The sequence below is a fragment of the Budorcas taxicolor genome, chromosome 5 (genome assembly GCF_023091745.1).
Source record: "Budorcas taxicolor isolate Tak-1 chromosome 5, Takin1.1, whole genome shotgun sequence".
Lineage (NCBI taxonomy): Eukaryota > Metazoa > Chordata > Mammalia > Artiodactyla > Bovidae > Budorcas > Budorcas taxicolor.
Genome location: NC_068914.1, coordinates 146,857,939 through 146,881,868, shown reverse-complemented (window position 1 = coordinate 146,881,868; position 23,930 = coordinate 146,857,939). Strand labels below are relative to the sequence as shown.

The following is a 23,930-nucleotide window of genomic DNA, read 5'->3' as shown; positions in this document are numbered from 1 at the left end:
AGGTGGTCCAAGAAGGTAAGTCCTGGCAGGAGCTCTCCCATCTGTCCTAGGGGTTCTGAATTCTGTCCTGATGGCATGTAGCATGACTGGACCTCGTTAGCTCAGCCCCAGCCTGACCCCCACTCTGCCCAACCACACACAACAACCTTGACTTATACATAGTGTTGGGGTTTCCTGGTGGATCAAATGGTAAAGAATCTGCGCACAGTGCAGGAGACCAGGGTTCTATTCCAGGGTCGAGAAGATCCCCTGGAGAAGGAAATGGCAACACACTCCAGTATCCTTGCCCAGAGAATTTCATGGACAGAGGAGCCTGGCAGGCTGCAGTTCATAGTGTAGCAAAGAGTCAGATAGGACTGAACAACTAACATTCACTTCCTTCACATACTGTGGTATACCCTTGACTTACACGCTGGACAGAAAGAATGAACATTGCTCAGGCACTTGTCTTGAAACCAGTACTTAAGACATTGTTATATTGATCATGCCTTTTAAGATTTGATTCTGGGGAGAAAAACATTTCTCTCTTAAGTTAATAGATGTTATCCCTCTGTGGGTATATTTATATCTATATATCTATATACCTGCACCTATATCTACCTTGAGACATATCTAGATATAGATATATAGATACAGAAGTACAGACTCCACTATTTCCTAGATTTTATTTAATGAGTACATGTTACTTTTATTTATCTTACTTGTTTTTATTATTGAAAATGTGGTATGAGTTTCTCCCTACCAAGGCAAAAGATATATTCCTACATATTCTAACATTGACTTGCTAGGGGGAAAAACTCATATCATGTTTCCAATAATGAAAACAAGTAAGATAAATAAAAGTAACATGTACTCATTAAATAAAACTTAGCAAATAGTGGAGAATAAGGGAAAACAAAACTGCCACAATCACTAAAAGTAACTCAGTTTAATATTTTGAATACTTTATACTATCCATAGGTTTAAAAATGGAACTAACCACATGTATGTATAACTCTGAATTCTAATATTTTTCAAAGATAAATTCAACCTTTAACCATACAGCTAACTTGACCTTGAAGGCTAGCAAATTTGCTTTCTTCTGTTTTACAGTATTCATTTTCTATTTCCATGTGAAAAACTGCATTTTATTTGGTTCTTTTACTGTGCATCAGCTCAGTTCAGTCGCTCAGTCATGTCCGACTCTTTGCAACCCTATGGACTGCAGCATGCCAGGCTTTGCTGTCCATCACCAGCTCCCGGAGTTTAGTCAAACTCATGTCCATTGAGTCGGTGATGCTGTCCAACCATCTCATCCTCTGTTGTCCCCTTCTCTTCCCACCTTTGATCTTTCCCAGCATCAGGGTATTTTCCAATGAGTCAGTTCTTCACATTAGGTAGTCAAAGTATTGGAGTTTCAGCATCAGTCCTTCCAGTGAATATTCAGGATTGATTCCCTTTAGGATGGACTGGTTGGATCTCCTTGCAGTCCAAGGGACTCTCAAGAGTCTTCTCCAACACCACAGTTCAAAAGCATCGATTCTTTGGCGCTCAGCTTTCTTTATAGTCCAACTCTTACATCCATACAGGACTACTGGAAAAACCATAGCTTTGACTAGATGGACCTTTGTGGACAAAGTAATGTCTCTGCTTTTTAATATGCTATTTAGGTTGGTCATAACTTTTCTTCCAAGGAGAAAGCATCTGTTAATTTCATGGCTGCAGTCACCATCTGCAGTGATTTTGAAGCCTCCCAAAATAAAGTCTCTCCCTGTTTCCATTGTTTCCCCATCTATTTGCCATGAAGTGATGGGACCAGATGCCATGGTCTTAGTTTTCTGAATGTTGAGCTTTAAGCCAACTTTTTCCACTCTCCTCTTTCACTTTCATCAGAAGGCTCTTTAGTTCTTCGCTTTCTACCGTAAGGGTGGTGTCATCTGCATATCTGAGGTTATTGATATCTCTCCCGGCAATCTTGATTCCAGCTTGTGCTTCATCCAGCCCAGCATTTCTCATGATGTCCTCTGCATATAAGTTAAATAAGCAGGGTGACAATATACAGCCTTGACGTCCTCCTTTTCCTATTTGGAACCAGTCTGTTGTTCCATGTCCAGTTCTAACTGTTGTTTCCTGACCTGAATACAGATTCCTCAGGAGGCAGGTCAAGTTGTCTGATATTCTCATCTCTTTAAGATGAAAAAAAGCATCAGCTCAAGTCCTTATTAAAATTAAAGAGTTGGTCTTTTCAGGTGGAGTAGTGCTTGATGGTGGGGACAGGGTAGTCCAGCAGAGCTGGGAACACCTACAGGAACGTCTACCCCAGGCTGGGCTCACAGAGGCGTCTGCAGTAGCGGGGCCAGCAGGAAGGTGTGAGCGCCTGTTGTGATCTTCCCCAAGGGAATGCCTGAAAGGATGTGGGGTCTGGGGAGTGGGCGATACAGCAGGTCTTCAGGACACCTAGAGGTGTTGAGGTGTGCTGAAAAGCACCTGTCTTCGCTGTCCTGTATCAGCTGTGGGGTTTGCAAAAGTCCCTTATCTCCCCGAGCTTCAGTTTCCTTCTTGGTGAAGCAGCGGATAACAACTCAACCTTTGCAAAGTTGGTGTGAGGAGTCAGTGAAGTAACACGGGAAGCGCCTGGTTGTCGTTGTTGTTTTTTTCTCTGATTTAAAACAACAAAAAGAGCTACGACTCCGAATGCAGCCATGGGTTGTGCTTGGTGAAGCCAAGAGTTTGAGTATTTGAAGGTGGACTACAGGGGCTTTGGAATGTTCCAGAAATGAAATGAATTGAGACTACTCCTTCAGCACTTCAACAGGGGGTGAGAAGGCGACTGGACCCTAAGAGAGTATAGAAGAAGCTGCGTCTGCAGGAGATGGTGTTCAGAGCAGAGGTTAATGGGGCTTCCCGGGTGTGGCACAAGTGCCCTGGGAAGATGGAGGGTGAGGAGGAGGGGCTGTGGGAGGCAAGGATTTCTCTGGCTCTGTGGCCTAATTAGGTCTCCCTGCCTCCACCCGCCCACGCCCAAGGCGCAGTCCTGAACCCAGCCCTCTCCCGTCTGGGCTCCACAGTGGGTGCCCAGCCCAGCCCCTCGGGGTCAGTCCTTCTCACCCATCACTCGCCGGATCCAGTCCACGTAGTCGAGCACTTTGGTGTAGAAGCCGTACCCTTCGCCACACCCGACGCCCCAGGACACGATGCCCGTGGCCACCCAGCGCCGGGCGCGATCGTCCCACACCACGAAGGCACCGCCGCTGTCCCCCTGGCAGACACTCTGCGGCCGCGTCTGGTCCCCGGCGCAGAACATGCCGTTGGTGAATGCCTCGGGCCTCTGCCTCTCCCGGAGCCAGGCCTCGCAGGCTGCCCTCGGGGCCACGGGCAGCCGCGAGTACTTGAGCTTGGTGCTCAGCCAGCCCATCTCCACGCCAAAGCCGCTGACGTAGCCCCACCGGCCGGGCCGGTACAGGGCCTCGCGGTCCGGCAGGCAGACTGGGAGGAGGTGGGGGCCCAGGGGGACGCTGTGCTCCAGCTCCAGGAGCGCGATGTCTCCGTGGAAGTCGTGGGGGTCGTCCTGATGGTAGTCCGGGTGCACGACCACGCGGTGCACGGGGTGGCCGCCCAGCTCCAGCATCTGGTCTGTGTCTGTGTAGCCCAGGAATACCTGGGCGCTCCGGTTCCTCCCAAGCAAGATGCTGTCCTTGGGGTGGATGGTGTGGGCTGCGGTGAGAACCCAGCGGTCGCCCAGCAAGGCCCCGCCACCCCTGCCATAGATGCTGGTGAGGGCCTGCCAGGGGAAGCTGCCCAGCTCAGCTCTGGAGGTGCCAAGGGACTCCCGGGTCTGCGAGATGGGGACCACTGGCCGTCCACAGACTGAGAGAGAGGAGAGGTAAAGTCAGCGCTGTGTCAAGAGACGCTTATTGAAAACCTGCTTCTGCAACCTCCACTTCCTCCTCAGCCATTTTTAAAGCTGCTTTTTAATTTTCATCTTTATTTATTTACTTATTTGGCTGCACCATGCAGGCATGTAGGATCTTAGTTCCCTGACCAGGGATCGAACCCATGCTCTCTGTAGTCGAAGTGCAGATTCTTAACCAGTTGCACCCCTTTTTTCCTAAGCCACTTTTTTAGACTTCCTGCCACCTTCTTTGAACAGTATCGTGCAGCAAGCACCGTTTGTCTGTGGTGTCTCCTGTCTGTTTGTGTGTCATTTCTGTGTTTTTGACATCTCCCCCTCCCGGAGCATGAGGTCAGGCTGCCCCTGGAGCTTTCTGTGGCTCTGGAGTAAAACCTGACAAAGGTACTAAGATTGGGTTAGAAAGGCAATGTTTGACTGAGTTTCAAAAATGGTGGGTCTGAGGGAATTCCCTGGTGGTCCACTGGTTAGGCCTCTGTACTTTCGCTGCCATGGTAATTCCATTCAGTCCCTGTTCATTGAACTAAGAGCCCACAAGCTGAATGAGTCAAAAAATTAAGAACAAAACAAAATAGACGACCAGCCAGCAATGCTAGATTTGAACTGTCCTCTGTTGCTGGTAGGAATGTAAAATGGTTCAACTGCTGTGGAAGACTGTGTGGCAATTCCTCAAAAAGGTAAACACAGAGTTAGTGTGTGAGCCAGCAATGCCACTCCCAGGCCTATACCCAAGAGAACTAAAGGTGTTCTCGCTGTGGAATACCCATAAAAGGCAGAAAAGTGTAAATGACCCAAATGTCAACCCACCGCTGAATGGATAAACAAAGTGATTTGTCTGCACAGTGGAATTCTATTCAGCCATGAGGAGGAAGGGCTACTGACACGTGCTATAGCGTGGGTGAACCTGGAAGGCAACACACTAACTGAGAGAAGCCAGGCACAAAAGCCATTATAGGATTCCCTTGAGATGCCATGTCCAGAACAGGCAAGTCCACAGAGATAGAAAGTGGTTAGTGGTGGCCAGAGGACTGGGAGAAGGTAGAGCTGGAGTCTCTTTTGGGGATGATGGAAATGTTCTAGAATAAGTGCTAATGGTTGCACAAATCGTGAACATGCTAAAAATGACTGAATCGTGCACTTTAGTGATTTTTATGTTATATGAACTTTACATTACACACACACACACAAATGCTTTAAAACAATGCTAGGCTTTCAGGCACTACAGCATCAAGGTAGGGAGATTTTTTGGGGAAGAGAGCCTGTCTGTGTATCCTTTAAGCAGACCATGTCAATAGAGGGTTTTCTCTTATTTCAGCTCATCTGTTTCTCTTCCTCTTTCATTTTCCATCTGGTTAACTTCCCTCTGGCTTTTCCTTTCTGGGTTATCCCTTGACCCTCAAGAAGAAGGGGTAAGCTTCTTGCTTCTCCTTTTCTGGGCCTTCTTGGTTCCCCTTTCCTTCCTCACTTTCTGCCTTTCCTTCCCCCTTTCTATTCTAAGGCCGTCTGGCACCCACAGGCCCAAACGCAGCTGAGGCCCTTCTGGGAAGTGGCTGTCTTCATGGCACCACAGGTGCCCACTCACCAGGCACACAGCGGGGAGCCTCCTCCCTTTCCTGGGTCTGCTTCCAGGGCACCTGGACAGTGCAGGTGAGTGTTCCTGAGGAGCGAAACGAGGGAGGCAGAGAATAGGCTCAGAGCAGGGAGGTAGGGCCTGGAAGAGGCCTCAGGTCTCTCTGGGGTGGGAGGGCGTAAGACAGGTAGGAGCTGAATCCTCAGCAGCTGGGGACTCACCTGAGGGCTTGGCCTTGTAATAGGGCTCCTGGCAGCAGCTCTGGCTCTCAGTGGGGTTGTCTCCAGGTTTGTGGATGGCCTTGGGGCCCCCAGTGGCCTGGTTGATGGGCTGAGTATAATTCACAGCTATAGGAAAACAGTGGTCATTAGTACGGAGAACAGAATTGCAAACTGGCAACCCAGGGATTGAATCTGGTCTGTGGCTATATTCAATTTGACCTGCACAGTCTTTTGGAAATTTTTATTTTTTAATTTATTTGGCATTGCATCACAGCTTGGAGGATCTTAGTTCCCCGACCAGGGATTAAACCCAGGTCCTTGACAGTGAAGGCATCAAGTCCTAACCACTGGACCACAGGGAATTCCCAGCAGTCTTTTCTTTTTTTAAACATTTGAATTATTTGAATTGTTTTTCACCAATCAGATTGTTAATGCTAAAAAAGTTTGAAAATAACTGTGAAATTAAGGAAGGGGAAACAGACATTTTTCATATGTGGTTAGTGGGAGTGTAAATTAGTAAAACTTTTGTAGGGAAATTTAGCAATATAAAAATTAAAATTGCACACATTTTTCAATTTTTTATTTCTAGGAATTTATCCTCATGCATGTGTTCAATGATGTATATACGAAGGTATTTAGAGCAGTACTGTTTGTAGGATCTATCAGTGAAAGACTGATTAAATATACTATGATGCATCAATAAAGGAATATTGTATGGTCTTTAAAAACAATCAGGCAATACTAATTGCCTAAACCCTGGTGGTGCAGTGGCTCGGACTCAGCACTTTCACTGCCAGGGCCTGAGTTTGATCTCTGGTCAGGGAGCTAAGGTCCCGCAAGCTACAAGGTATGGCATATATATATATATATATATTTTTTTTTAATTGAATGAAAAAGGGCAAATTTAAAACATCGTGACTAGTATGCAACACACACACACACACCACAGGATTTGTATTCGAGCAGCCTAGAATTCCTTTGGAAGAATACCCAGGAAACAGAACAGGGTCATTTTTGGGCAAGGGAGCCAGGGACTAAGGGCCAGAGATCAGAGGAAGATTACTTTCATTGAAAATTTTACTCACGAGCATGTCTTATCTTTCAAAAAGCCTGGGGTTACCATTTGTAAATCTAGGATTTCACTTAAAAATCTGAATATTCAGCTTCTGTTAAAATATGAGATGATCTGCCAGCACTGGGCCTGTCAATCTGCACGGAAACAATGGAGCTGAGCTGGTGCCCCAGGTACCAGGCTACTCAACAGAGGGCAGGCTGGGCAGCAAGGGGCTAAGCCCCAGTGTCCCAAACCCCCAGTCTCAGCTTCCACTGGTCACTTCAAGATACCAGGGAGGGCTTCCCTAGTGTTCCAGTGGTTAAGAATCTGCCTTACAATGCAGGCAACATGAGTTTGATCCCTGGTCGAGGAAGATCCCACATACCACGGAGCAACTAAGTCCGTGCACCACAACTCTTGAGCCCATGTTCCTCAATAAGAGAAGCCACTGCAGCAAGAGGCCCGAGCACCGCAACTAGAGAGTAGCCCCCCTCACTGCAGCTAGAGAAAGCTGGCATGCATCAGTGAAGACCCAGCACAGCCAAAAAAGAAAAAAAAGATACCGGGGCCAGGGCTGTGGGCAGGGACTTCCCTCCCCGCACCCCGGGGGCACCCTCACCCACGGCTTGGTAGAGGGCCAGGAAGCCCTTGTGGAGGCCTGGGGTCTTGTCTTCAGAGGCCCGTGCACTGAAGGTCAGCCGCAAACTATTCCCCGAGGACACAAACTCCCTCTGACCAGGGGGCCTGCCAAGCAGGGAGCCCTGCTGCCCGCAGAACTTGCCGAGATCCATCCCACTGGCTGTGATCTGCAAGGGGAGGGGGTAGGCAGGTGTGAGGAGAACCTGACCACCCGTGGTCATAGGGTCATGTCAGAGTGTGGACCCCAGCCCCGCCTTGAAGGTTCTGCACACTGTTGGGGTTTGGAAGCTGTGTCACCTCCTGGAAACTTCCTTAACTCAGTTCCTGTTCCATTTCTGATTCCCAAGTTTCTTCAATTCATGACCAGATACCTAGCTGATTTCTTTAGCCTGCCATAGTTACATCATACAGCCCACCTTATTTCAAGAATTGAAATGGAAACTCAATAACTGGATTGTACAATGCTATGGATGGAAGTTCGTAACACTGTACCAGAGGCTGTGATCAAAATCATTCCCAAGAAAAAGAAATGCAAAAAGGCAAAATGGTTGTCTGAGGAGGCCTTACAAATAGCTGAGAAAAGAAGAGAAGTGAAAGGCAAAGGAGAAAAGGAAAGATATACCCATCTGAGTGCAGAGTTTCAAAGAATAGCAAGGAGAGATAAGACAGCCTTCCTAAGTGAAGAATGCAAAGAAATAGAGGAAAACAATAGAATGGGAAAGACTAGAGATATCTTCAAGAAAATTAGAGATACCAAGGGGGCTTCCCTGGTGGCTTAGAGGGTAAAGCATCTGCTTGCAATGCAGGAGACCTGGGTTCGATCCCTGGGTCGGGAAGATCCCCTGGAGAAGGAAATGGCACCCCACTCCAGTACTCTTGCCTGGAAAATCCCATGGACGGAGGAGCCTGGTAGGCTACAGTCCATGGGGTCACAAAGAGTCAGACACGACTGAGTGACGACACCTTACCAAGGGAACAGTTCATGCAAAGATGGACTCGATAAAGGACAGAAATGGTATGGACCTAACAGAAGCAGAAGATATTAAGAAGAGGCGGAAAGAATGCAAAGAAGAAATATACAAAAAAGATCTTCATGACCCAGATAACCATGATGGTGTGATCGCTCACCTAGACCAAGACATCCTGGAATGTGAAGTCAAGTGGGCCTGAGAAAGCATCACTACAAACAAAGCTAGTGGAAGTGATGGAATTCCAGTTGAGCTATTTCAAATCCCGTGCTGTGCTCAATATGCTAGCAAATTTGGAAAACTCAGCAGTGGCCACAGGACTGGAAAAGGTCAGTTTTCATTCCAATCCCAAAGAAAGGCAATGCCAAAGAATGCTCAAAATACCGCACAATTGCACTCATCTCACATGCTAGTAAAGTAATGCTCAAAATTCTCCAAGCCAGGCTTTAGCAGTATGTGAACCATGAACTTCCTGATGTTCAAGCTGGTTTTAGAAAAGGCAGAGGAACCAGAGATCAAATTGCCAACATCCGCTGGATCACTGAAAAAGCAAGAGATTTCCAGAAAAACATCTATTTCTGCTTTATTGACTACGCCAAAGCCTTTGACTGTGTGGATCACAATAAACTGTGGAAAATTCTGAAAGAGATGGGAATACCAGACCACCTGATCTGCCTCTTGAGAAACTTATATGCAGGTCAAGAAGCAACAGTTAGAACTGGACATGGAACAACAGACTGGTTCCAAATCGGGAAAGGAGTACATCAAGGCTGTATATTGTCACCCTGCTTATTTAACTTATATGCAGAGGACATCAAGAGAAACGCTGGGCTGGAAGAAGCACAAGCTGGAATCAAGATTGCCGGGAGAAATATCAATAACCTCAGATATGCAGATGACACCACCCTTATGGCAGAAAGTGAAGAGGAACTAAAAAGCCTCTTGATGAAAGTGAAAGAGGAGAGTGAAAAAGTTGGCTTAAAGCTCAACATTCAGAAAATGAAGTATCTGGTCCCATCACTTCATGGCAAACAGATGTGGAAACAGTGGCAGGCTTTACTTTTGGGGGCTCCAAAAACTGCAGATAGTGATTGTAGCCATGAAATTAAAAGACGCTTACTTCTTGGAAGAAAAGTTATGACCAACCTAGATAGCATATTCAAAAGCAGAGATATTACCTTGCCAACAAAGGTCCATCTAGTCAAGGCTATAGTTTTTCCAGTAGTCATGTATGGATGTGAGAGTTGGACTGTGAAGAAAGTTGAGCGCCAAAGAATTGATGCTTTTGAACTGTCGTGTTGGAGAAGACACTTGAGAGTCCCTTGGACTGCAAGGAGATCCAACCAGTCCATCATAAAGGAGATCAGTCCTGGGTGTTCATTGGAAGGACTGATGCTAAACCTGAAACTCCAGTACTTTGGCCACCTCATGCGAAGAGCTGACTCATTGGAAAAGACCCTGATGCTGGGAGGGATTGGGGGCAGGAGGAGAAGGGGATGACAGAGGATGAGATGGTTGGATGGCATCACCGGCTTGATGGACATGAGTTTGAATGAACTCCGGGAGTTGGTGATGGACAGTGAGGCCTGGTGTGCTGCGATTCATGAGGTCATAAAGAGTTGGACACAACTGAGTGACTGAACTGAACTGAGGCATCAACAGTATGTGAACTGAGAACCTCTAGATGTTAAAGGTAGAGTTAGAAAAGGCAGAGGAACCAGAGATCAAATTGCCAACATCTGTTGGATCATAGAAAAAGTAAGAGAATTCCAGAAAACCATCTACTTCTGCTTTATTGACTACACCAAAGTCTTTGACTCTGTGGATCACAACAAACTGTGGAACATTCTTAAACCAATGGGAATACCAGACCACCTTACCTGCCTCCTGAGAAACCTGTACGGAGGTCAAGAAGGAACAATTAGAACTGGACATAGAACAACGGACTGGTTCCAAACTGGGAAAGGAGTAAGTCAAGGCTGTATATTGTCACCCTGCTTATTTAACTTCTAAGAGTACATCATGTGAAATGCCGGGCTGGATGAAGCACAAGCTGGAATCAAGATTGCCAGGAGAAATATCAATAACCTCAGATATGCAGATGACACCACCCTTATGGCAGAAAGTGAAGAGGAACAAAGAACCTCTTGATGAAGGTGAAAGAGGAGAGTGAAAAATCTGTCTTAAAACTCAACATTCAAAAAACTAAGATCATGGCATCTGGTCCCACCAATTCATGGCAAATAGATGGGGAAACAATGGAAACAGTGACAGATTTTATTTTCTTGGGCTGCAGATGGTGACTGGAGCCGTGAAATTAAAAGATGCTCGCTCCTTGGAAGAAAAGCTATGACCAACCTAGACAGCATATTAAAAAGCTGAGACATTATCTTGCCAACAAAGATCTGTCTAGTCAAAGCTATGATTTTTTCCAGTAGTCATGTATGGATGTGAGAGTTGGACAGTAAAGAAAGGCTGAGCACCGAAGAATTGATGCTTTTGAACTGTGATGTTGGAGAAGACTCTTGAGAGTCCCTTGGACTGAAAGGAGATCAAACCAGTCAATCCTAAATGAAATCAAACTGAATAGTCACTGGAAGGACTGACAATGAAGCTCCAACACTGGCCACCTGATGTGAAGAACTGACTCATTGGATAAGATGCTGATGCTGGGAAAGATTGAAGGCAGGAGGAGAAGGGGACAATAGAGGATGAGATAGTTGGATGGGATCACTGACTCAATGGACATGAGTTTGAGCAAGCTGAGGGAGTTGGTGATGGTCAGGGAGGCCTGGCATGCTGCAGTCCATGGGGTCGCAGAGTCCGATGCGACTGAGCAGTTTAACTGAACTGAACATCCAGCTCCTGAGCCCGACAGTGCAGGCACACAACTTACTTGATGATGCATTTTTAATGACTGACGTGTGAGTTCTTGCTGTCGACTCTAGGGATTTGCAGTGTGTGTGTGTCCCTTGGTAAGGCTTCCTGACCTGTGGCCTTCTCTCTCGTTGGTGGGGCCCAGATGGCTGGGTGCACAGGTAAGCATGGTGCCTCAGCTGGGAGACCCGCCCTCCTGGGTAAGCCTCGAGTTTCAGGCCCTGGGCCCCTCCCGCTGCCCTGGGCCTCCAGCAGGGGCCCTCCCCATGTGGAGTCCCTCCAGAACCCCACCCAGCTCACTGTGATGGAGTCCTGCTCACAGTCCGGGGACGGCTCCAGGTCAAAGTCCTGAAACAGGAGCCTCACAGCATAGCCCTCTGGAGCCTTGATGTCCGTGGAGCTCTCCTGGCCTTTGACGTATGGCTCCGGGTACCCAGGGGATGTCAGGTTCTGGGGCAGCCACTGGGCCAGGAGCACCACGGAGCCCTGCGTGGGGAAAGCCTGGAGGACTCCCCAGAGGAGGAACCACCACCTGGGAGTGGGCCAGGGCAGAGGGGGCTGCGTGCCTGTGGCCTGTGGCCTGAGGAGACATGAGGGGGCAGGCGTTGCTAAGACTGAGAGGCCTGGGCACCTCTGTCCACACTCTTATGGCTCCTCCTCCCCCAATTCCTTCAGCCTCCTGGTCAGCCTGTGCTTGGACTGTGGGTTTTCCACCACTGCCCACCTCCCTGGAGAGGCTCATCCAAGCAGGGGCTGCTTTCTGTCTACTTCAGTCAACCCCAGCCCACCCTGGTGTCTGATGAGCCTGGAGGTTACAAGTGAGAGACATTTAAATATGATAGTGTCCTGGCTGGAGCTTGAGCCAGCACACCCCAGGGAAGGTTGCTGGAGGCTATATGCGTGTGTGTGTGTGTGTGTGTGTGTGTGTGTGTGTGTGTGTGTGTGAGCATGCACATGTCCCGGGGGGCCCTTCCCATGTCTCCAAACTTCTCTCAGCCTCTTCGGCCTCGAAACTCCTCAGCCTCCCCAGCCTCCCCAGCCTCCTCAGCCTCTCCAGCCTCCTCTGCCTCTCCAGCCTCCCCAGCCTCTCCAGCCTCCTCAGCCTCTCCAGCCTTCTCAGCCTCTCTAGCCTCTCCAGCCTCTCCCTCCCCAGCCTCCCCAGCCTCCTCAGCCTCTCCAGCCTCTCCAGCCTCTCCCTCCTCAGCCTGTCCAGCCTCCTCAGCCTCCTCAGCCTCTCCAGCTCCTCAGCCTCCCCAGCCTCTCCAGCCCCTCCAGGCACACTCACATGTTGCCTGGGCAGCGGGTGGAGTGAGGCTTCCCCAGAGACAGTTCCCGCAGCTCTGAGACCAGGCATCTGGAACCCGACATCTTAGCCCTGAGAGGACTTGGCCCGAGTCTGGGAACAGGAAGTGGGGCTGGAGAAGGCCCTGTGGGGGAGGAGGGAGAAGTTACTGGAAATGAGTTGAGTAATTCGCCTCAGTTCCCTTTTCTCTAATTCTCTGGGTTGAGCGCCACCTTCTGTCTGATTCAAGAAGAGCTCACCTACCCTGAAGCAGAGGAAAAAGCTCCACAACCGCCCTGGCCAGGAGAGGCCATCAGGGGTGGGTGAGTGCACTCACTGTTGTCTTTTCCGCACTGTTTAATTTTTACCATGTCCGTGTCTCACACTCGGTAGGATGGCTCCTTCTGAGTTAGCCTTTCGCCTTTAATCAGCAAAAGTTCTCCCTCCCTGACCTCCTGCTCATTCTGTAACCAGCCAGCCTCTTGTACACATCGAGCTTTATGACCACCGTACCTCCCGCCTCCCCAAACATGGCTGGGGGCCCGCACTGAGGCAGTCCTTGAATCCCGCCCACAGGACCCTGACGCTGCTTGTCCAGCAGGCTCAGGCTGACGCAGGGCAGGGTCAGCTTCAGGCCAAAATTTCTGTAGGCAGGTGTTGGGGGTGCTGCGGGTCTGTGGACAAAGGGCTGCCCTGTCTGAACGCCCAGCGCGTGCCATAAAGCTGATTCCTGTCTCTCCTGGTAGGTCACAGCACAGGGATTCCTCCTGTTAATTCAAGTACCTGCAGGCTCCAAAGCTCTTAAAAACTTTGGGGGGAAAAAAAAGTCAAGCAGAGTAATAGAATTTTACCTTTATGCTAGAAAGGAGAAGAGAGTCCCAAAGGTATCTGTCTGGTCTAACAAATAAACCACAGTCTCACAAGTACTTATGCTTTCTGGAAAGGGAAGAGGCTAATTAGTTAATTTACTATTATTTTATGGACCATTTATAAAGTCTTGATTGAATTTGTTACAATATTGCTTCTGTTTATGACTCAACTAGTAAAGAATCTGCCTGCAATGTAGGACACCTGGGTTTGATCCCTGAGTTGTGAAGATCCCCTGGAGAAGGGGAAGGCTACCCACTCTGGGATTCTGGCCTGGAGAATTCCATGGACTGTATAATCCATGGGGTCACAAAGAATTGGACACAACTGAGCGACATCCACTTTCACTTTTCTGTTTTACGTTTTGGTTTTTTGGCTGCAAAGTATGTGGGACCTTAGCTTCTGGATCATGGGTTGAACGTGCACCCCCTACATTGGAAGGTGAAGTCTTAACCTCTGAACCGCCAGGGAAGTTCCTGAAGAAGTTAATTTAAATATCGTTTTCAGAGGAATAAGTTATTAATGGCTGAGCAGAGTTGCAGCCTTTTATTTGTTTGTTTTGGGGCTGTGCTACACAGCAGCCAGGATCTTAGTTCCCCAACCAAGGCTTGAACCTGTACCCCAGGCAGTGGCAGCTTGGCATCCTAACCATTGGATTTCCAGATTATTCCTGAGTTGCCGCCTTTTAAAGTTTATAGATGCCATTGTACTGCTCCTATAGCAACCATCTCTGAAGTCTGAATATCTTAAAAAGATTCCTCCATACAAGTTACACTCCCAAAGATGACAGAAGTATAACAGAGAACAGGATTACCTATCTTCACTGAATGTTCTCGATTCACCCCTTTATCAGGATCAACTCTGTGAAGAAGAATCATGTCTGATTTTCTGCAACTCCAGGATAAGAAGGATTATACTCTCATCTTCCTGAGATTTATTTCATGAGCATTTGTGGGCTTGCTTTCTAAAACCAAGTGCCAGCATTTCATTATAGAGTATTTAGAGGAGGAAAAAAGGCAGCTTAACACGTTCAAAGGAAAAGAGAAAGTTAAATGGATATCGGACACATTGCGTTTTCCATCTTCAGGTGGGAGAACGGTCCTTTCCCTCCAAGCAGAGTGTGAGGACTTGGCCCAAGCAAGGCCGTGGGACTGTGTCTGGGGAAGGCTCAAGGAACAGGTACAGTGGAAAGTTCCTGAAAATATAGTGATTGTCAGCATGACCTTAAAAAAATCTCTAGAGTAGATACTACTGCTGTCTGACTCAGGGGTAAATATTGGTGATGGTTTATTTTTATTCTATTTTTTCGCCCTGTAGCATGCAAGATTTTAGTTCCCCAACCAAGGATCGAATCCTGGCCTTCCTAGGTTGGAAGCTCAGAGTCTTAACCACTGGAGCACCAGGGAAGTCCTGAAACCTGCCCTTTTACTGATATATAACTCTTAGGGTCATAAGGAGCACCTGGGAAGCCAGAGACATCCACAGGCGTGAACAACAGTACTGTCCATGATCCACCTGGTGGGAAGAAACCAGTTGAGGCTCCCATGGGGGCTGGGGATCCTCCTCTAGTCTTCCTTTGGAGCATCAGTCCCTGTTCCCTTGGACAGTCTGTGTGGGCTGGGTTGTACTCTGCTCCTAAGCTTGTGCTCCCTTCCTAAGAGCAGGATTTAGTGGAGTACCTTGGCTAGCCCATCGTTCCTGGAGACATTCTGGAGGAGAGGAGGAGGAGGCCCTTAAAAGAAAACCCCAAAGCAGGCAGGACGCCAATTTGCATGGGACTAAAAGCCTTCTTGGGATGTAGGGCTCTCAGTTTTGAAACTGGGGAAATTCTGGATGAACCAGGACAACTGGTCACTCTAAATGGACAGGGGGTAAAGTGCTGGGTGGGAAAGAGGGCAGGGGACCAAGAGGGTGAAGGGGAGTGACCCCTCCTGCAGCTGGAGTCTGGAGAGGCCCAGGGCCTGGACATAGTCCCCATTTTGGTGAATCTGACCCTTTGCACAGGAGAACCTGACCAGGGCCCACCTGGATGGTGCAGCGATAGTGTGTGTTGGGGTCAGGGGAGAAAGCCACCAGGGACTGGGGAATGAGAAGGAGCCTCAGCTGGTGACTGCAGGCCCTTGTGGAACTAGGGGGGCTAGTGAGGCAGGCCCATGTGGGCTGTTGGGGGTCAGCAGTTCCCCAGTCCTGCTTTCAGGATAACCTCCCCTCTTTGGGGCCTCCTCTCCAGCTGGCAGGGAGACAGAAGCAGCTGTTGCTCTGCAGTTTGTAAGCTGGGCAGAAGAAGCAGAAGTAGCTGCCCCATCGATTATGGCAGAGATTTAGGCATGGAGGGTCCTCAGGGCTGGGAGTGGGGAGGTAGGGGAGCCTTGAGAAAGGGAGCAGGTCTTAGGGAGAGCGAGCATGCCTTTCTTAATTTCTGCACCACCGGGTGCTTTTGCTCACCTCGACCTGCATGTGGGCACAGGCCATGTGAGGATAAGAGGTGGGGGCCATAGCATTGAGCCTGACCCACCTTCCTGAGCTCCAAGCTCAAGTGTATCATTCTCTCACTGTGTGATTCTTGGCTCATAATCCGGCTGTAAGCTACTTGAGTGTCTCAGATGTTTCTTCATCATTCCCCTCAACAATGGCTGCTTGGGGGCAGGCTCCAGGCAAACCAGCTAGGACTAAAAGAAGATGACTTAAATTTGGGCTACTGCTCATCTCAAGACAGTCTACAGGTTGAGTGAACCAAGTTAACTGCCTACTTGAAAAAAAAAATCAATAATTTTTGGAGAAACATCACTGAACCCACAGACTTTATAATGTCCAGGATATAATCCACAATTACTCCAAATAAGAAGAAACAGGAAAACACAAACCACACTCTAGAGAAAGACAACAGACCAGCCCCTGAGATGACCCAGATGGTGGAGTCAGAGCCCAAGGACTTCAGCACACAGAGATGCAAAGCTACAGTCCATCGGGTAGCAGCCTATGCTCCTTTGAAAGAAAAAAGACAGGAACACAAGCGGAGAAACAGAAACTTAAAATATAGAGCCACAGAGAGGCAGGATATGAAATTTTAAAAAAATCACTGGCTTAATAGAAGGATGGAGATGGTAGAAGAGTCAGTGACCTTGAAGATAGATAAATAGAAATTAATCGATCTGAAGGACAGAGAGGGAAAAAAACTTTTAAAATGAGCAGAAACTCGGGGGCATGATATTAAAAAAACTCTCTAAGATATGTATTCTTGGAGTCCCAGAAGGAGAGGAGAGAGAGAGAGTGAGGCAGCAAAAATATTCAAAGAAATAATGGCTGGAACTTTCCAGCTTTTGTGAAAGGCATATATCTTCAGGTTCAAGAAACTTCATAAACTCCAAGCAGAATTGAAAATAAACAAAAAGGCACATCAGAGTCAAACTGCTAAAAACCAAAGATAAGAAGGGAATCTTGAAAGAGGCTGGATAGAGATAAAGGACATGCTGAAAACAGAGAACAACATTCTCAATGTCACTGCTTTCTCATCAAAAACCATTTAGAAGCAAGCAGTGTTGCAGCATCTTCAGAACACCAAAAGAAAAAAAGTCCTCAGCTCCGAGTTACTTTGCCAGTGAAAATGTTCTTCAAGATTGAAGATGAAATGAAAGCATTTTCAGATAAAAGAAAACTTCAAGACTTTGTCGTGAGCAGAGCTGCTGTAGGAGAGATGCTTCTAGGGTTTGTAGGGTTATGGGCAGGAATCAAGGTGAATGAGCTACTGGAGGACAGATCAGGAGAGGCGGTACCCTGATGGCTCAGAGGGTAAAGAATCGGCCTGCAACTCGGGAGACCTGGGTTTGATCCCTGGGTTGGGAGGATCCCTTGGAGGAGGGCATGGCAACTCACTTCAGTATTCTTGCCCAGAGAATTCCATGGACAGAGGAGCCTGGCGGGCTACAGTCCATGGGGTTGCAAAGAGTTGGACACAACTGAAGCAAGTTGGTGCATAGTTGATTTATAGTGTTGTGCCAATCTTTGAAGAAATTAAGAAAGGCTATTGACAAAGAATGCTAATGCTGCAAAAAGAAACTAGAAACTATAAGGAGGAGTAAAGAAAAATTAGAAAATACATTTGCCAAGGACCAACTTTTGGTCCTTGGCTACCAGCTCAGGCCACATAGATCCTTTCAGTCCTGGGAGCTTATGCGGTGTGCTCAGCTGCTTCAGTCGTGTCCTACTCTTTGTGACCCCATGGACTGTAGTTTGCCAGGCTCTTCTAGAAGCTGAGTTAAAGGCCCTGAATAGCAGAATGAATAATGCAGAAGAAAGACGAAATGATCTCAGTACTTTTCAAGGGTACAGAGTTTGAGAAAAGTTGCCTAGAGCAACCACTAAAAGAAAATTTTAAAATAAGAAAAAAAAAAAAAAGAAGGCAAAGAGGTAGAGCTGAGGCCAATCTACGGATTGAAATGAAATTCTGAACTCTAACTCCATTTAATTTAGGAGGACTTGCTTCTAGTAGGGTGACCTATTAGAAATCATCCTGGTTTGTCTGGGACATGGGGCTTTCAATCCTAAAACAGATTTAGTCCCAGGCAGACTGGTAACTTCTTGTCTTTCAATCATCTATTCTGTCTCCTTTCCCTTAGTCAGATGTGAGCCTCTAAAGAGTAGAAGTACATTTGCTCTGTGGAGGCCCTCACCCTCAGCAGGAGAACTGAATAAAGAAAATAAACAATGAAACTCTAAGGACACTATGTCCACAAAAATAGAAAACACAGAAACAGTCTAAAATAAATACCCTCTAATATACAGGAACAGTATATTAGAGAATAGGGCTACGGATGGTTTAAAAAAATGTTACTCTGTTTAGTGAAATTCTTGTAATGTTACTAAATGACTTTGATAATTACAAAAGGGCTTGGTAATTATGGACGGACTGATGCTGAAGCTGAAGCTCCAATACTTTGGCCACCTGATGCGAAGAGCTGACACTGGAAAAGCCCCTGATGCTGGGAAAGATTGAGGGCAGGAGAAGAAGGGAGTGACAGAAGATGAGATGGTTGGATGGCATCACTGACTCAATGGCCATGAGTTTGAGCAAGCTGCGGGAGTTGGTGATGGACAGGGAAGCCTGGAGTGTGGTCGTCCATGGGGTTTTGCAAAGATTCCAACATGACTGAATGACTAGACAACAAAAATGATCATTGTGGCCAGCCAGCCCTTTCTAAGCCAGATGAGATTAGAAGAATGAGGCCGTGGATCCTGAAGACAATGACAGACCTTGGCTCTGGGGGCATCTTGAATCCATAGGATTAATGGAGAAGAACTTTTGGTCCTTGGCTACCAGCTCAGGCCACACAGATCCTTTCAGTCCTGGGAGCTTATGCGGTGTGCTCAGCTGCTTCAGTCGTGTCCTACTCTTTGCGACCCCCTGGACTGTAGTCTGCCAGGCTCTTCTAGGTTTCTCCAGGCAAGAACCCTGGAGGGGATTGCCATGCCCTCCTCCAGGAGTTCTTCCAGACCCAGGGGTAGAACCTGGTTTCCTACACTGCAGGCAGATTCTTTATTGCTGAGACCACCGGGGAAGCTCCTGGGAGTTTATATCTCAAGGCAAATCCGTATCCTGCTGTCTTTACTCTGCCGTTATCTCCAGTTCTCACTTACACCTTCTGAGCCAACTTCTGGGTCTACTGAGTTGTGTTTCTCATTAACTGAGGAAGGCAGAGGGCTGAGGTAGGGAGGGGGGCAGTCTTTAAAGCTGTGGTGGGGGATGGAGACAGAGCCGGGGGAGAACACGGCCACCAGGGCACTAAGTACAGAGACTCATTTTCAGTTTGGATTTTTATTTTTGCTTTTATTTTTTTAAAGTAAATCAATAAATTTACTTCTTTTTGGCTGTGCTGGTTCTTTGTAATAGTGCCCGGGCTTCTCCTTGCAGTAGCTTCTCTTGTTGCAGAGCATGGGCTCTAGAGCTCAGGCTCAGTAGTTGTGGCGCAGGGGCCTAATTGCTCCGAGGCATGTGGGATCTTCCTGGATCAGGGATCGAACCTGTGTCTGCTGCATTGGCAGGTGGATTCCTAACCACTAGACCACCAGGGAAGTCCTTTGGTTTTATTTTGGCAATTCCCATTGGTGCTGCCACCTGCTGTCCTGTGTGGGGAAGGGCCCATGGGGGCAGGGATGGCAGGGTGGCGGGTGGAGGTGGGGTGCTGGGTTTTCCAGATCAGGAAGGTTTTTCTGCAGCCTTCATTAGACCTCAGAATTTAAAGAGGAGTTTGCTGTCTCTTGGACTCCAGACAACCTCAGAAGACCCTGGGCTGAAAGGGTAGGGCAGTTTCCTGTCTTTAGACAGCTCGCCCTGGGTCAGGACAGGTTCCCTGCCCAGAGTCAGGTGAAGAGAGGTACAGGAGTGAGGTGGAGAGCAGATGGGGCTAAGGAGGCCTGAGTCAGGGATCTTGGGCTTCTGTCCCTAATGGTCAGTATAGATGTGGGCAGACCAGGGATTTAGAGGTAAGAGTGACTCTGCTGGAGATGGCAAACCAACTTATAGACAAGGGTTGAGGGGAAGAAGGAGAGGATGAAATGAATGGAGAGAGCAGTGTGGAAGCATATACTCTACCATGTATAGCATAGATAGCCAATGGGAATTTGCTGTATGACTCAGGGAACTTAAACCAAGCTCTGTAATAATCTAGAGGGATGGGATAGGGTGGGAGGTGGAAGGTGAGAGGTAGGTCCCAAAGGGAGGGGACATATGTACAGTTCAGTTCAGTTGCTCAGCTGTGTCCAACTCTTTGCAACCCCATGGACTGTAGCACAAGAGGGCTCCCTGTCCATCACCAACTCCTGGAGTTTACCCAAACTCATGTCCATTGAGTTGGTGATGCCATCCAGCCATCTCATCCTCTGTCATCCCCTTGTCCTTCCGCCCTCAATCTTTCCCAACATCAGGGTCTTTTCAAATGAGTCAGCTCTTTGCATCAGGTGGCCAAAGTAATGGAGTTTCAGCTTCAACATCAGTCCTTCCAATGAACACTCAGGATTGATCTCCTTTATGATGGACTGGTTGGATTTCCTTGCAGTCCAAGGGACTCTCAAGAGTCTTCTCCAACACGACAGTTCAAAAGCATCAATTCTTCTGTGCTCAGCTTTCTTTATAGTCCAACTCTCACATCCATATATGACTACTGGGAAAACCATAGCCTTGACTAGATGGACATTTGTTGGCAAAGTAATGTCTCTGCTTTTTAATATGCTCTCTAGGCTGGTCATAACTTTCCTGCCAAGGAGCAAGCATCTTTTAATTTCATGGTTGCAGTCGCCATCTGCAGTGATTTTAGAGCCCCCCTCAAAATAAAGTCTGCCGCTGTTTCCACTGTTTCCCCATCTATTTGCCATGAAGTGATGGGACCAGGTGCCACGATCTTAGTTTTCTGAATGTTGAGCTTTAAGCCAACTTTTTCACTCTCTTCTTCCACTTTCATCAAGAGGCTCTTTAGTTCTTTTTCACTTTCTGCCATAAGGGTGGTGTCATCTGCATATCTGAGGTTATTGATATTTCTCCCAGCAATCTTGATTCCAGCTTGTGTTCATCCAGTCCAGCATTTCTCATGATGTACTCTGCATATACGTTAAATAAGCAAGGTGACAGTATCAGCCTTGATGTACTCCTTTTCCTATTTGGAACCAGTCTGTTGTTCCCTGTCCAGTTCTAACTGTTGGTTCCTGACCTGCATAGAGATTTCTCAAGAGGCAGGTCATGTGGTATTCCCAAAGAGATGGGTATTCCCATCTCTTTCAGAATTTTCCACAGTTTATTGTGATCCACACAGTCAAAGGCTTTGGCATAGTCAATAAAGCAGAAAGACATATGTACTAATTCATGCTGATTAGCAGAAATGAAACCATTGGCAGAAACGGAACCAACATTGTAAAGAAATTATCCTTCAATTAAAAAACAAATAAAATTTTAAAAAAGAATGACTCTGTTGCAGTTGGGTCTGTCCTTCTTGCTCCCCTACCCCTGAGTCATCTCTGGTTTCAAGCTAAATTCCATAGCCTAAGGTATTTGGGTGGGATTGAGTCACTCTGAGAGCTTCTCAGGTGGTGCTAGTGGTAAAGAACAAACCTGCCAATGCAGAAGACTTAAAGAGATGAGGGTTTGATCCCTGGGTCAGGAAGATCCCCTGGAGGAGGTCATGACAACCTACTCCAGGATTCTTGCCTGGAGAATCCCATGGACAGAGGAGCCTGGTGGGCTATAGTCTATAGGGTTGCAAAGACTTGGACATGACTGAAGGGACTTAGCACGCGTGCACACACACACACACACACACACACACACACACACACACACACTCATGAAACAATCTGAAAGGCAGGTCTGCCACTAGCCTTGCCCCTCTTGTCCACCTTCCCTATTCTGTCAGCTGTCTGTCTACAGTATCCGCTGATCACACTCCTCCCCAGTTTAAAACTTTTCATTGACTTTTCTCTCTGATCCTCAAGATGAAGATCAAGCTCTTTCTTTATCAGGGCACCTTCTTCATTACAGGCCTGCAGAGGTACCCATCTATATATGTGGGTGAGCTCCTGCTGGGGGGGCAGAGCGTGAGAGCAGGCGTCAGGTAGCTGTTGGAGTTTTCAAGGCAGGTGCCCAGGGAGGAAGAGAGCCCATGGTGGACAGTGGCGCCCAGGAGCTGGGCTTGGCAGTGGGAGCGGATGGTCAGGGAGAAGGTGCCTGAGCATCCTTCCTGCTCTGATCCAGCGAGGGAGGGAGGGAGGCTCACCTCCAGTGTAACCCCGTGCCCTTCAGTGCTCCGAAGTGAGAGTTCCAGCCTTTGTCATGTGACCCCACCCCTTGATGCTGTGTTGTTGTTGTTGTGTCTAACTCTTTGCAACCTCATTGACTGCAGCACTCCAGGTTCCTCTGTCCTCCACTGTCTCTCGGAGTTCGCTCAAATTCATGTCCATTGCATCAGTGATGCTATCTAACCATCTCATCCTCTGTTGCCTGCTTCTCCTCCTGCCTTCAACCTTTCCCAGTATCAGCGTCTTTTCTAGTGAGTTGGCTCTTTGCATCAGGTAGCCAAAGAACTGGAGCTTCAGCTTCAGCATCAGTCCTTCCAATGAATATTCAGGACTGATTTCCTTTCGGATTGACTGCTTTGATCTCCTTGCAGTCAGTCCAAGGGACTCTCAACAGTCTTCTCCAACGTTCCAGTACAAAAGCATCAATTTTTCTGTGCTCAGCTTTCTTTATGGTCCAACTCTCATATCCATACATGACTACTGGAAAAACCATAGCTTTGACTATATGGACCTTTGTCAGCAAAGTGATGTCTCAGCTTTTTAATATGCTGTCTAGGTTTGTCATAGGTTTTCTTCCAAGGAGAAAGCATCTTTAATTTCATGGCTGCAGTGACGGTCCATGTTGATTTTGGAGCCCAAGAAAATAAAATCTGTCACAGCTTCCACTTTTTCCCTTCCACTGCTGGGTACCTTGCCCTTTGTTAGAGAGAGCAGTCTTGCGGATGGATGGTGTCCTCGAGATGGCTCGGCAGGTCCTCACCTGGTGGCCTGGCTAATATCCACTCTGGTCTTTATTTGGTGGCAGGGCTCTGGCACTGCGGTGGATCTGGCCTGGTGAGTGTTCAGAAGTCACAGTGAGGCTGGCCAGGGGGCTGCCTGTAGTCTCCGACCTTTGGAGAGAATACAGGGACACGGAGCCATTAAGACACCTTCCCTCGTGGCCTCCCCTTTCCCGTCATCAGATTTGGTTAAACCCGCTGGCATCTGCTTTGAGTCTTCTTCCGCCCATGTTTCTCCATCTCACCCTCCCTCTTTTCAGCAAAGAAGCATCTGGCTCTAGGATCACTGTGCTGGCCCCTGAGGGCTGGGAGGATCCCAGAGATTCCCTACTCGGCGAGGTATCCCGAGAGTCCAGGTGCAGGTACGGCTCTTCCCAGGCTTGTCTGTGTGGATACCACCCCACCCCCACCCACACTGCTGCTGGTCTTCGGGTCCCTGCCTCTCTGTCCTCTGCAGAATTTGTCAATCAGCTCCCCACCAGCACAGATGTGACTCTAGCTGAGACTCCCTCCCTGCCTCTGGACGGGCACGCTTTCTAATGGCGTGAGACTTACTAAGGTGGACTGTGCTGCACTATTGAAACCACAGAGTAAGTAAGGCCACACACCTGTCAGAGGGGCGGGGTATCACCTGAAGACGCTGGATGTTCTTTGTAACAATCACCTCAGGAAGAGGTGGGTTCTCAGATAGTGGTCCAGCAGGTGGGCCTCTAAGAGGAAGAACAGAGGCCACCTGCCTGTCTTTTTAGACAGGCAGGCCACCTACCTCCACTCTTTTTAGACTTCTGAGGACTGGACACTGAGATGCGGGCCCTGGTTCTGGGTGCTCAGGTGTCTGAGCTTAGGGCTTGGATGTAAGGGCCTATGACACTGGATATGGAGCCATAGCTTCTTGTGGATGGACAGGTTTTTATTGCCCTAAATCATCTTCCCTCGATTCTTTAAAATTTTTATTTTATTTTTTTAAATTATGAAAGTATGATAGCACATTCATAGGCGACTT

The 23,930-nt window shown here is 47.9% G+C and overlaps 1 protein-coding gene across 1 annotated transcript; it reads right to left on the bottom strand.

The window, feature by feature from the left end:
* Nucleotides 1-3,073: 3,073 nt before the first annotated feature.
* Nucleotides 3,074-12,586, bottom strand: C1RL (complement C1r subcomponent like). Its single transcript, XM_052641131.1, has 6 exons — nucleotides 12,504-12,586; nucleotides 11,519-11,798; nucleotides 7,354-7,540; nucleotides 5,681-5,806; nucleotides 5,472-5,546; nucleotides 3,074-3,846 (listed from the first exon to the last, which is right to left on the bottom strand). The coding sequence occupies exons 1-6, from the start codon at nucleotides 12,584-12,586 to the stop codon at nucleotides 3,074-3,076; spliced, it is 1,524 nt and encodes a 507-aa protein (XP_052497091.1).
* Nucleotides 12,587-23,930: the final 11,344 nt, after the last annotated feature.

Coding starts and splice junctions, on each gene's coding strand:
- C1RL (XM_052641131.1), bottom strand. CDS start 12,586: ATGTCGGGTTCCAGATGCCTGGTCTCAGAGCTGCGGGAACTGTCTCTG. Junction 11,799..12,503: donor ACCCGCTGCCCAGGCAACAT/GTGAGTGTGCCT, acceptor ATGTCTCCTCAG/GCCACAGGCCACAGGCACGC. Junction 5,547..5,680: donor TTACAAGGCCAAGCCCTCAG/GTGAGTCCCCAG, acceptor TTCGCTCCTCAG/GAACACTCACCTGCACTGTC.